The sequence below is a fragment of the Parasteatoda tepidariorum genome, chromosome 6 (assembly GCF_982258835.1).
Source record: "Parasteatoda tepidariorum strain Cologne lab strain chromosome 6, Ptep-v5.0, whole genome shotgun sequence".
Lineage (NCBI taxonomy): Eukaryota > Metazoa > Arthropoda > Arachnida > Araneae > Theridiidae > Parasteatoda > Parasteatoda tepidariorum.
This window is the reverse complement of record NC_141760.1, coordinates 13,060,713-13,075,382: the sequence shown is the minus strand read 5'-3', so window position 1 is coordinate 13,075,382 and position 14,670 is coordinate 13,060,713. Positions and strand designations below refer to the sequence as shown.

General features: G+C 27.1%; 1 protein-coding gene across 6 annotated transcripts in view; it reads right to left on the bottom strand.

Annotated features, from left to right (window-relative positions):
• LOC107451483 (uncharacterized) overlaps positions 1-14,670 on the bottom strand; it is a 58,328-nt gene that overhangs the window by 18,773 nt on the left and 24,885 nt on the right. For all 6 annotated transcript variants that reach the window (XM_087165435.1, XM_043049592.3, XM_087165433.1 and 3 more), the window contains exons 9-13: positions 12,992-13,139; positions 11,519-11,610; positions 10,599-10,699; positions 10,160-10,325; positions 2,769-2,897 (exon numbers count right to left, since the gene is read on the bottom strand). In XM_087165435.1, the coding sequence (XP_087021561.1) occupies positions 2,769-2,897; positions 10,160-10,325; positions 10,599-10,699; positions 11,519-11,610; positions 12,992-13,139 (636 nt within the window). The remainder of the gene's footprint in view (positions 1-2,768; positions 2,898-10,159; positions 10,326-10,598; positions 10,700-11,518; positions 11,611-12,991; positions 13,140-14,670) is intronic.

The window sequence follows — 14,670 nt, the reverse complement described above, 5'->3', positions numbered from 1 at the left end:
GAGTGTGGTGACTCCCGAAAGGTTTCACTATATAAAATAAGGCATAATTAATATGTCTTTTTCATTCGCGCGTCGTTTCATTGCCATCCCAGCTCCTTTTCAATCTAAGCTGGAGTTTCAAAAGAAGAGTAGCTAATCAAAAAGGTTTGAGAGTCACTAAACTTTTTCACAACGTTTTTTTAAAAAGATGAAATGAAGATAAATCATTGAAATGCAGAGAAGTACCGGTAATGCGGAACAATGATGTGTTTAAAGTTTTGATTATGCATGCTTTTACTGCACGTTTGATTATGCACATAATTTTGAACTGAATCAGAGAATGATCAACCTTCAATTCAGTACCCACGAAGGTGTCAATTTTTTTATATTGGAACTTGGAGGACTTTGTGACCCCGGCAGATTTAACATGCACCAATTACCATTTAATACACAGGCTTTTTTAGGATGGCAGGATTCGAACTTCCATTTTCAAGAACACAAGTCCAATGTCCTATCAACCAGGCTTTTCTGGCCCTTATGAATATTGTGCTGCTGATTGACTCAGTGAGTTCTGCTACCAGGTACATGAGTAACAGTTTGTGTGGTAATAACGGTGGATATTGTGCAATACTGATGACTAAGGCCCGGAATTTGTTTTTGAGATTTATAGGGCATTTTCTTTAAATTTTGGGGCGTATTTTGCATTTTGAAGCATTTTTTAAATTTTTTGTTAATTTTTTCTAATTTTTATTATTTTTTATAATTTTTTATTACACTGGCTTCCAAACAATGAAGAAAATCTCTAGGATATTAAAAGGTGAAGCAACATCTTTTCAAATTGAAGAAGAATTGTCAGTAAGTGTGACCGTCCTTTTCAAGTACGCACCAATAACATCAGTAGACGTTGAAAGAAGCTTCTCCTGGCATAAAAATTTGCTTTCAGACAAGAGACGCTCGTTTACATTTCAAGATATTAAAAAAAATTTAATAATCCACTGTAATTCTGATATTTAGTAATATTATGAGATGGAAGTTGTTATATTCATTTAAGTTTCTATACAAAATGAAAATGTTTTGGAGTCAATATATTTTCCTTTTTTTTTGTTATTTTAGGATATAAAACATATTTTTCAAACTTTAATGAACGTAGAACAAGTATTACATTGCTTTATATTTTTTGAAACGACTCATAATAATTTTAAAGAGTAAAACATTGTTTTAGTTCAATATTTTTACTTCTATTTAATTCCTGTCATAAGGCATTTTTAGCGCAATTTTTGCATTTTAAGGGCATTTTTTGCACTTTTAGGGACATTTTTTGCAGTTTGTAAGGGCATTTTTGGCACTTTTTAAGGGCATTAATTGAGATTTTTTAGGTCATCAAAATCCGGGCTCTACTGATGACATTGCCACCATGCTTTATTGAGATGATTTTTATTGTTTAATATATAAAGGCTTAAGAAACCATTCATAAGTGCCATTCTTCAACAAAGGGGAAAATTGAAAAATTTGAATTTCACGGGTTCTGTATGAGTGTTTCTCACTATATGATAAGAAAACAAATAGGGTAGAAGGGGGATATTGCAGAAATTTCTTTCAAATTTATCAAAAGACCTTATTAATATATAATTTTAACTCGATAAGTATCTTTTTAGTATTAATTTGGACGTTTTACTGCACTCTGGTTTATATCTGGACTTAGAAGTTTAGTTTTTCCATAATAATTTTTTGAAAATAGGTTGTTTTTGTCCACGGGACTAGTGTGGACAAACTTGATAATTTGTTAAGAAGTCATTCATTACAATTCAGAAAGGTATATCTAAAGCCAAAATAAAATTAATTTCTATTTAAGTCTAAGTGGAGAATAAATATTAGCATATATTAATCAAAATACAAATTTGTAATAGAACATTTCACTATAGTACTAAGAAAAACATTTTGATCGCCAATAATTGAAAACTAATATTCAATTTGGTTTATCTGATAAGTAATTTGAATTTCTTTTAATTGAAATGTCAATTTCAAACGTGCATTGAGATTCAGTCCTGGTAGCTTTAACCAGTTACTAGTGATTGAATTTTGTAAATTATTTCTGCTAAAAATTTGATAAAAAATTTTTTTTTCTGGAAAAATGAAAGATTTGTGATTAGAATAAATATATATTTTTCCTTCTTTCCAGAAAAAAAAAAAAAACATTAAACATTTAAAAATAGCGTATCAAAAATATTCAGAGTCTACCATTTTGAATGCCCACAACTATTGTTATGGGCTATATCTGAGATAGTCTTCCATCCAAAATGGAGCTTCATAAATGGAGTACATGCGTTATTTATGCTTCTAGCATTCAAGGCGCGGATGTTTAACTTATTAGCAGTACTATAATGTTAATTAATTGAAACAATACAGAGCAAAACTTAATACTCAAATAGGTGAAAAACAGTATCAATTATATTATATTATCACTTTCAGTTGAAATTCTGAAAATAAAATATGTTATTTAAAGAGTAAAAAATAAATTTGAAAGAATAAATTTGGAAGTTACTTTTGCACCTTAAAAACTTTCTTTTACAAATTTATACTAAAGTATTCACTGCATGATTGTTCAACTGAGATTTGACCAATAAATTAAAAAGCTAATCAAGATGTCCACTTTAGCCCCATGCGTCTACACTAGCCCCCTTCACCCCTGTGATTTTTAAGTGAAAATTTAATTTTTCTTAAAGATGAAAATCAAAATTTCATTTTTAAAAGTTAAATACAGAAAACACATGCTTTAATCAGAAACATACTTGAAACTTAGTTCGCAAATCCTTCACTAATTTTTCCAATTTCTCCACTTTATTTTCAAAAGAAGTTTTCATTTCCGCATTAACTGTTGACAGAGAATGAACTTTTCCTTCCAATTCTTTAGATTTTTTCTGCAAAAAAGGCTTCTTATTATTAATTACCAAGCATAAAACAATAAAAATTAAAACATTTACAGTAAAGTAAAATTTCTATGCAGACCTCTTGAAAAAAGAAAAAAAAAAAAGACTGTGACTGATCATGTAATTTTTACCAAACATTAGTAATATATAAATAATAAATGAAGTTAGATTATATAAAAATGAAATAAATAATTCAAACATAAAATATTTAATACAAAAAAAAATTCAATTACATAGATTGACTACAAAAATAATTTAATTACTTAACCACACAAAGTTTTGAAAAAATAGAATTCATTGTTCTTAACCTAATTTTTTATTAACCAGTAATCTTAAAGATTAGTTTTCAAATATTTTAAGAATATAATAAAATTAAAAAAAACAATGATCATTTTTTGAAATTTAACAATATTTTTAAAAAATGTGACTTCAATTAAAAAAATTCGTAAAATGCACAATTTCATGGATTAAATATGGATTTCATGGATTAAATTGGGGCATCTATATTTTGTGACCTTGGTCTTAGATTGGATTTTAATACTGGAACAAGATTCATTTCTGTCTTGAACCCTTATAAGCTTATAGTATAGGACCAAAATAAAGTAGTCGACATTTTATATATTGGTCTTAGTATGACTTTCAATATTAAACCAAGATTCATTTCTATCTAGGACCATTTTAAACTTATGGCTATATCACACGAGAGAAAATATGTGCAACTGCAAGTGTAAGTGCAACTGCAAGTGAAATTTCTCCAAAAAACGCTCATGTGATATAGAAATTACGGTTGCACGAAATATCTGCAACCGTTCAGGCAATTTCTTTCATGAACCAATCAGATCGTTTGCTTTTTATGACATTTCAATTTTATGTGATGACATATACAAATGTAAATAAAAATGGCGTCGACGTTAGGAAGAGGATGATCGGATGAAATTTTTTTATAGATGAGACGGAACAAGTTTTTAGTTTAATAATAACATTTCCTTTAAAATGAAAGCATTAAAAATACTTTCGCACTATGAGATGACCATCTCAATGCAGTTGATGTACTACCATAACAGGAACCTGCACACAATTTTAGTATCGGTATAAGTATAGTACATTATTTTTGCGATAAATTTTCTTTTAAAATATTTATTTATTTTAAGCTAATAAAATTAAAACTTATTATGATTTGTTCCGATCAAAGTTTTAATTACTTTAAATAAAAATAATTTCTATTTTTATATATGTAAAGAATTATACTGGCGAAAAGCTTTACTTTTAAATATTCGCCAAGCAACTCGCCAAACTTTGTTTCAGTATTATAACATAAAATATAATAATGATTATATTTCATTATTTTTAAATTTTAATCTTTGTTTCTGTTGATTGTAAAAGCATGTGTCCGATTATTTGAAAGTTTTATAAATATTAGTGAAATAATTATTTTATTCTTCCCTAAGAATTCTTTTAATTTTTGAAAATCTCATTTTAAAACAAGTTAGAAAATATGTGTGGTAAATATTTAAATTGTTTCTCACAAAGTTACCCCATTTTCCAGTAATTATTGAAAAGTATTACAAGAAAGGTAGTATATTATATATAAAAAGTAATTACTAAAAATGCAAATTCCCAATCTCCTTGTCTGTTTCTACATTCATCCCTTCTATTTTTTTTTTTTTTTTTTTTTTTGTGTATGATGATTTGCATAATATTTTGTTTATAATTATTCAAAGTTAACTAATGATACTTTACTTTTTATTTATACTTCACATTTATCTCTTGATACTTAGCTTTTCTATAATGACAGTAAGTATGTAAGTGTACCTTACTAATTTTTCAATATACTTACATTTTTAAGAGTCTTCGTTTATAAATACAATTTATTTTTCTTGAAACAAATTTCAATCCAAACATAAGAACTACAAAACTAAACACACCTGCCATCTTTCATTAGTGTATAGAATAATCTTAACTATAATCAAAATATCTGTCAAACTTAAAATAAGTTTAAAAGGGATACCTAAGGACTTAAATGATTTCAAATTAATGGCATTTAATCTTCCTTATTCTAATAATGTGTTGGTAAAATTTTATCATGAAAGTGATTTCTTTCTTTTATTTCAGATATTTCGTATAATCCTGTAAGGTTCATCTGGTAAAGAAGGAAAGAGATGTAATACTGTTTTTATGGAAGAAATTAAAAAATAAGAAATAAAAATGAATAATGTTCTAAATGTTTCACTTGACAATAAACGTTTTATTTTTTAAATTGATTCTTGTATTATTTAAAATGCAAAACAAAACACGTAAAGGGCTATAACAAAATAATATGATACATTAAAAGTGTTCTTAATAAAATATTGTTTTTTTTTATAGTTATAAATAAATTTTAATTTATATACTGTATATTACAATAAATTTGTCCCAAAATAAATCCTATAATTTTTAATTAAATTATCTTATACCAATAATGAATGATATAAATTTTACAATAATAAAATGTAAGTATGACATTGAAAATCCTCTTATATTTAAAAAGCAATTTTACTAAGAAAGTGGAAAAAATAATTTTCATAAAAGTGATATTCCTGATATGCAATGTGTAAATGAATAAAATTGATGATCCCTTCATGTAATGCAAATTAATTTGATGAAAATAAAATTCTGAGACATTGTAGTATAGACAAGTCTGACATTATTTATTATGTATTTTTTAGACTGAATTTAAAAAATAGAATTGATTTGATAGATCTAATAGTTTTGATGTTATAAATATTTTATGAGTGAAAGGTAATTCAAAAATTTATATTTCATACATTAAACCATCATTTCTTCAACAGAATTATTTCAAAGGACTATGTTTTTGAATTAAGCTTAAAAAATAAATTTGAAGAAATGCCTTACTTGATTAGATAGCAATGTCAGTTGCATAAAGTGGTATAAGTCATAAAATTGTCCTTTCTACACATTAAACTTTTTATAAATTTTCGAATTGTTAAACTATTAAATCAGACAGCTTGTTTTTATTCTCATTCAATTTAGTGTTTACATAGATAATGATACCGCACTTGCCTAGCTAGCATGTTACATAGTAAATATATATAAATAAACTATGCTTTTACAGGGTGCGGAGCCAAATCTTTCAACAAAAAATAAGCAACTTTTAAAAACATTTTAGGCACTCAAAAAATATTTTAAAGCTCTAGGTAAATTGACAAAATGCAAAATAATTCTCAGACTTTACATGATCATGATAAAATAACTAAAATTTGACAAAGAACTGTTTTCTTGATTATATTAGCCATTAAAAAAATGATCAAGAGATTTTTCGGTTCGATTTCAGAGGGTGGAAAATAAAGCCTGAAATTGAGAATATCTTGCAAAATACAGCATGAGAGAGCAAGAATCTCACCGAACCCAGCTCACTAGACGCACATGCGGACTCGCAAGTATTTCACCAAACCTGTAAAATGATTGGCGTTTTCATAGGCTATGGACTGACGGTACGCTGAAATTGATCATGGTTGAATGAATTCTGCTGTTGTTGTTAAATTTACGTCGCACTAGAGCTGCACAATGGGCTATTGACGACGGTCTGGGAAACATCCCGGAGGATGATCCGAAGACATGCCATCACAATTTTGATCCTCTGCGGAGGGGATGGCACCCCCGCCTCGGTAGCCCGACGACCTGCGAGCGTAGTTGAGCACTTTGCGGTAGCACAGTTTAACGAGGACCCATACCGCACACCCTCGGTCTCTACGCAGACTGATCCAAGTGGTCACCCACCCGCACACTGACCATAGCCAGTGATGCTTGACTTCGGTGATCTGCTGGGAACCGTGTCTTAACGATCAGTCCAGTGCGGGACGAATGAATTCTGAAAACGTGAAATAGAAAAATGCGTAAAGTACGTTTTTACATAATATGTGACGAAAATCGACATTCCTTTTCATAAATCTCTTTTTCGAAAAAGGAAAATAAGGCACTTTTTAAAAACACTTATTAAGAAAAGCACCTTTAAGGGCCTTTAAAAAATGAAAATCAAAAATAAGCACCTTTAAGCACTTTTTAAAAACGCTACGCACCATGTTTTATACCTTAGTCACTCAAATCAAGATAAAAAAATTCGTCAAAATTCTAGATAGTATTTAAGTCCATCCCCCTTATCTTTTTAGGGACGCAGCATGAAATTCAATGATATCTTAATATTATCTCATATTATGAGGTAGAAATCATAATCCTTTTTATACTATGCTACTTCACTAATGGGGAAATAAAGTTTTCAGAATTTTAATTTCCTGCTGAAGAAAAGACTTAACACAAATACAAATGTAAAAAATTAAATCAAAATCAATCAATATTCTGCAGCATCTTTACGAACATCGTTGAGAAACTATGATATAATAGAATTATATGATAAAATTAAATATGAGCCAAAAGTAAAGATAAATAACAAAATATGGTAACCCAATTTCATGCAACCGTTCAGGCAATTAAGCAACCCTTTCGGCAACTCCGAGCGGAGGAATTTCACTTACAGTTGCAATTACACTTGCAGTTGCACATATTTTTCTCTCGTGTGATAGAGGCATAAGAGAATGGAATCAGTATTGGAGTGTATGCTTTGTATTATCAGGCCTAGAATTGCTTTAAATATTGGACTAAATTTAATTTCTGTCTAGGACCCTTATCAGATTACAATATAGGACCAATATTGGGAAATGTATAATTTGTAATACTGATCGCAGATAGAAATGAATCGTGATCAAATATAACCAACCTATATCTTGGTCCCATTATCTTAAAATTCAAACATCCTAATATTGGTCTCTCGGTTCATATTCTTGTAAGACCTAGGTTGAGCTAATTTTGAGCCCAATTGGGGCTAAGACTTTTAGAAATGTAAAAATAAAGAGTGAGAAGAAAAAAAATAAATATGTTGTACAATGTGCAAAAAAAAAAAAAAAAAAAAAAAAAAAAAAAAAGGACCGTTTACAATAACTAATTGATCTAATTGATTTGATCTAATGATTGTATCTTCACATACTAGGACTCAATCTTCATGGCTCGAGAGGGTGACCTCAAATCCTCAAATATGCTAATTAATAAGAGAGCAGACGATATTTTAAGTTATGAAATCAGACACAAAAATGTACTTTCTCTGAACAAACATACCATTTTTATGATGGATTTGGATTTCTGACCTCCGAAATCTAGGAGATAGCCGCAATCTGGAAAATATGGTTCTAACAGTTTGGTCAGGAGAGCCCACCAAAATTTGGATCCCTTAATGTTAATTTTACTTTTTGCATATTTCACTATATCTCAAGAACTTTTTAGGTGAATTGAAATATTTTTGCACACAATTATAAAATTCATTTATTCAAAGATAACTCCAGGCAAAGAATAAATTTCAGTAAATGTTTATTATTTTTTATTATTTTATTTAATAAAAGTCAAAAAAATTTTGAAAAGTAAGGTATACAAATTTTTGTAACATTCATAAGAACATAATTTTACATAATACACAAAATTTGAGCAAAAATCAGTTGAATGGTTCCTGAATTTAAATTTAAAAAAAAGTCACATATTTGAACTAAAATTGATCAGAAATTACTCAATCAATTTTACTCAAATTTTGTATTTTACTAAACAAAATTATGCTCTTTAAAATTATGCAAAAAATTCTTACCCTACTATTCAAAATTTTTATGACCATAATTAAATAAAATAATAAATATTTACTAAAATTTATTGTTTGAATGGAATTATCTTTAAATAAACGAATTTTATAATTGTGTGAAATTTTTTTTTAATTTGCTTAAACATTTCTTGAGATATAGTGAAATGCGCAAAAAGTAAAATTAACATTAAGGGGTCATAACTTTGAAGTACTCTTCTGATCAACTATTGGGACTATAGTTACCAGATTGTGGCTATCCTTGTTATTTTGGGAATGCGAAATCAGAGCCAGTAAAAAAAAAAAGATATGTTTATTCAGAGAAAATACGTTTTCCTGTCTGATTTTGCGACTTAAATTATCGTCATTATTAGAATATTTGAGGTCATTCTCTCGGGCCATTAAGATTGAGTCATAGAACGCAAAGATTCGATCATTAGATCAAAAGTCATTCAGAGTTATCCGTTTTCAATTAACAAAAAGAATCACAATTAATGTTGGCAGGTACTGTTAAACACTAACACAATAACAAAATAAAAATATTTATTTATATATATTATCTTGACGTTAAATACAAGTCTACAGTAGACAGTTTACAATATGTAGAGTGAATTAAGTAATTCTGTACTTAATGAAAGGCAGAAATGTCTACAAAAAGTATGTTCAAACAGCGAATTTTTGTACAAAACCTTAAAATGAATACCATACATTATTTTGAACAAGTGAAAATATTAATGAATTCTTATTTAGGAATAAAATAAAGACTTTATTTAAGTCATAGATACAGAATTCTTCTTCAGGACTACAACTATCTGTTTTGGGACACATAGAAATATTAGATTATAATCTAATTTACTATTAAGCAATTCTTACTTGCAATTTTCACCTGCACATCTTTCAGGAATGCATTTTCCCTTCGTTTTTATGAATTTTTAATCCGACTTAATTCTGAACCTTAACTTTTGCCATTCTTGTTTTATGTGGCTCATAGTTGACTATAACCCCCTTTCTTTTTTGCATATACCAACTAAGAACAACCCTCTGAATCGCTTATTGTAAGGTTAAAAACATCAGCAAACTAGCAAGCCTAAACTAAATAATTAATTGCTAGGTTATGCATACAAATGCAATAATTTTATTTTTGAAAAAAAAAAAAAAAAGTGGAGATGACTGGCTTTCAGACTCATCAATTCATTTGCAAAAACTAAGAAGAAAACTTAGCAGGTGGTAGCCTATATATTGCTTTATAAATATAAGAAGTTATAAAAAGCTAAGTGTTATATGTCGTGCTTGTTATATTAGGCTTTTACTGAACTACTTTAAAATAGCAAAATTAATCTTTTATGATAAAATTTAAATTTACTAAAAACTGTATTTAAAATTTTGTTTTCAATTTATATATGTCTAAAACATATAATGACATTGAAAAGGCATTGAAAATTTTTAATGACATTGAAAAACATGTAATGACATTGTCTAAAACATATAATGACATTGAAAAGAAAAAAAACATAATAATGAATATGATATGATTAGAGCAAATTTAACTGAATTGGAAATAACTAACAGAAAACATATTTACCTCAGAGTCATTAAATCTAGACTCGTAAAAGGTGGCTTTGTTTTGTAAATCGTGTATTTTGACATCCTTTTCTTCCAAATCATGAAGTAAATTTTTATTTTCTCCTCTCGTAGCCCTAAGATTCTTCAATGCCATTTCCAGCTGAGAATTACAATTCTGAATTTCACTTTAAAAAACAGAGAAAAATTACATTATTAATTTTAATTTTAGAAAACATATGAGATGACATTTTAGGAAACATATGATTTTTTTATGGTATTTATTTCTACTACATTAAAAAAACATTTTTTTTGCATTGTATGCATATTATATTTTAATAAATTATTTGATAGTTTTACAGTTACTGTAAGACATGATGTATACTTACGGTTAGCATGACATTAATCTTTAAAAAATGTTATTGCTTTAAAAAATTAAAAAGATTAGTAAAAAATATTACTTTTTAGAGATTTCAGTATTGTCTTGTGCGAAACGAGATGTTGCAATCTTCTGCAACGCTTCTGTTGTATGCAGCTCCGCTTCTAATGATTTAATCTTTTCCTGCAAAAAAAATTAATATTATTTACATTTCTAAATAGTTTTAAAAAAAGATTTCTGTTTCATATGGTGTCGGTTAATAGATTAAGAGAAAATATTAACTCTTTTGAAAGCTAAAATTTTTTTTTGACCTAATAAAATAAAAAAAAGTCTTTGTTTCTCTTACAGGGTGACCCTGACTTTTCCGAACTTATTTTAGTGAATTTATCTGATTTTTTAAAATTGGTTGCAAAAGTTTTATTAAAATTAATAAAATTTTCAGTTAAGTCTTATTTTTAAACATAAAATCAATATTAAACACTGATATGTGCTATTTGAGTTGAAAATATACTAAGATTGAAAAAAAAAAATTATATGACCAACTCATTTTGGAAAAATATTGCACATCAATAAATTTATTAATTTCCTCAACTTTCTGGGTATTTTAGTTAAATTTCCTGATTTTTCCAAAATTAATCAAATTACCTTGACAAATTTGTGATCACCCTGCTGTATTTTGGACTAGTCTTAGTATTGTGCCTTCCAAAATATTTCAAAGTTAGTCTAGTTCCATGTAATTTGGATAATTGAGGATCTACTAGCTTATTTTATAACTATAGGGTAAAAAAAATTTTTTTTTTTAAGAACACAAGTTACCTATTTTGTTTTTTCCTTCCAAAGATATATTAAATTCTATTTAATAGATCCTTTGTTTAAATTTCTACTTAATTGAATATAGAATGACATTATAACATTTAAGAGATATTGTCTCTGGAAAGTAACAGCAGTAAGAGACTACATTATAAAATAATCAAAAATGAAAAACACATATTAAAAAATTACTTTAAGAATAGAGTTTTGTTCACTTAAGTTGGCCTTGTCTTTTTCAAGATCTTGAACCTTTGCTTTCAAAATACTGACATCTATCATTCCTCCTAAATGAAACAGAAAAGACAATAAATTTGCTAAAAGAGTTTGATCTTATTATTTAATTTATTATTTACTTGGTTAAAATAATTATCTCATAGTAAATAAATCCCTTTAATAAAATAATCCCAGAAGTATGTTGACAAATTAAATAAGTTTTTTAAGTCAAAAAGCAACATCAAAATTTTTTATGTCTTTCAGTTGGTCCTTCTTCTAGTTAGTGTTTTGATTACCATACAGAATATGCAGGAAAAATACAGTACACATTAAGGTTTAATGTACAGTGGACGGATCAACAGTTGAGAGGTAAAAATTTTATTTAAGCCGACTGATTCTCTGTTTTATCAAATCACTAATTATCACAATTAGTCAAGAACGGAATCAGTTATTAGAGTGTTCACAAACACTAAAAAAAAAAAAAAAACTTTGGTTTTCTAAAATGGTTTTTGAAATTTACTTGACTTTTGTAAGCAGAGGAATAAATTTTATTATTAATTTTTCAGATATGTCGTATTTTTATACATAAAATATACAAGACACTTTACTTGCTATTAAAGATGAAAATAAATATTTATTTAAAAAAAAATTTATTACAAGTTCATTTTTTAAAAAACAATAAAGAACCTTTAGGTACATAAAACTCAAATTTATTTTCTATGACTTTTAGAGTATTGTAATTCAATTCCCTGATATTTCATTCATTTCTCTTAGTTTAAAAAGTTCTCCTTGTTTAATACTGTTATCCAGGAAATGAAACTAGAATTATCGAAACTTCACAATATACAGTAACTTGTGCATTGTAAAAAGGTCAGTAGAAAAAGCACAAAAAGTTCCTTTTAAAACATAGAATAGGTATGCAGAAATTAAGTATAGTTCTAGTATAATTAAATAAAGTATATTGAGAGAATACCGAATAGAGCCTTTTCTCTATAATTTAGTTACAGGCTTATTTGCAACAATGCCAACTTGCTTTAAACAGTAGATAAATGTTTTCGAGTAGTAGTCTTTTAATTTATGATTCTCGGTTTAGTACATTCAATTTATAGGTTTTTTTTTCTCACTACTACTTATAAATAATTCAAAGGCTCATGTGATATGCTACTTTGGTACAGTTAAGTCATGTTGAGCCTTTTAAAAAGTTGTCAAAATTAACTGATAATCATCTAATTTAAGGTTGTAGTTCTCTAACCGTTTTTTTTTTTTTAGAAAATATTTTGTTGTATCTGAAGCAGTTGGCATCTCTGTAACTAAATAGGAATTTATTCTATCTTTTTAGTATTACTGTATTAAATTTAAACAATGTAGGCAGATTCACTCTGTAAATTGTGCTGAATTATTAACTTTTAAGAATCATTTAAAGAAAAAATAAAATGAAAACAGCAGTTATACCAGATTCAAGAAGCTGTTGACACTGTTTTTGAGTAGCTTCCAATTGTGAGGATAAATTATTGAAAATCTCACTCTTTTCAATTACCAAATGGTCATATTTTTTTTGTAATTCACTAACTCTATCTTCTAAATGCATCACATCTTTAGACTGAAACAAAATAGATTTCATTTTAAGTTGAACATGAGTATAACGAACTAAAATACATGAAACTTAAAACATTACTTTAATTTCATAGAATTTATAGAAAAATGCATGTCATACAAACATTTAAATAACATTACATAACATTTACACTTCTATAAGCTTAAACATTTATTTAAGCATTACAAATACTCAACTTAAGTTACAAATACTACAATTCAAATACTAAACTTAACATACTAAATTGAGTATTTTAATATGTATGAATTGACTTTTCAACCCCCCGAAATTGTACGATAATCAGGGTGGGTAATCACTGATATACCAGTAATATAGCTGGTTGATTGTGAAATATCAATGCGTTAAAAACAATTAATGATATAGATGTGAAAAACAATGCATCAATTTAACCCTTTCAAAAACTCTTTTCAATATGTTATATACAATTAATTTTGCATTGTCTTTCATTATATTTTTTTCCACATAATGTTTCTTTTTAGAAACAATACTTAGATTACATTGAGAAAAAAATTATTAAGAATAAATAAAGTTAGGATAATTTATTCAAGAGTGTCTAAAAAAATAATTACACAATGAAAACTTTTAAAATGTACCATTAAGCCAAAATTTAAAAATTCCAGATCAGATTCAATAATCTTCGCAGATTTGTTATACGGAAAACACTTCACTTCTGCTGAATGCCACAAAAAATCCTTTTTACTGGTATTTATAGAATTTCAATTAACAGTATGTATTTATCTATTACTGCGAACTTCTTATTTTATACAATTTTCATAATAGAAAGATCTTGATAGAAAAAAAAAAACCTTACCTCTAAAAGTACTATTTTTTTAAGGGAAGCTGCTTCAATTTTAGATTATTTAATATACAGCCGAACCTTGTAAACTAGAATCAAGAAGCACAGCAAATTTGCTCACATTAAAAGTATTTCCCGTTAACATATGATATTAACTTAGTTTATTAACTTATAATCAAGACCCTGTTACAAAATTTTTTTCCAGCTTTTTTCAACAAAACTCACTTGTACTAAAATCTACAATAGTAAAACTTTTAATAAAAATAAATTTTAATAGCTTATATGTAACTAACTTATAATAAATGTTTTGTGTTTATAAAAAAAAACAACCTTATATGCATAAAATAAAACTGTACATAAGCTTTAATTGAATGACTTAGCCTAATTTTTATAGGAAGTACAGCTTTTAACTGAAAAATAAATAAAAATAACCTATCTTTTATAAAGTAATAATAAAGAAAATCAATACTAAATAAAATAAAATAAATATTATTTAGTATGTGCAGACAGAAATGCAAATATTAACTCAAGAAAAACTTAATTACTACCTACATGTTGTTAGAACTTAAATAGTTATAAGTGGATAAAAAGAATTAAATTTGAATAACATTTGATTTCAATACTGATGGCATATGTAACGTCCTCAATTACTTATATCTCTCAATCTTTTCTCTTTTTCTGCTGTTTTTTTTCTAGAAAAAAAAAAATTTCTAACATCTC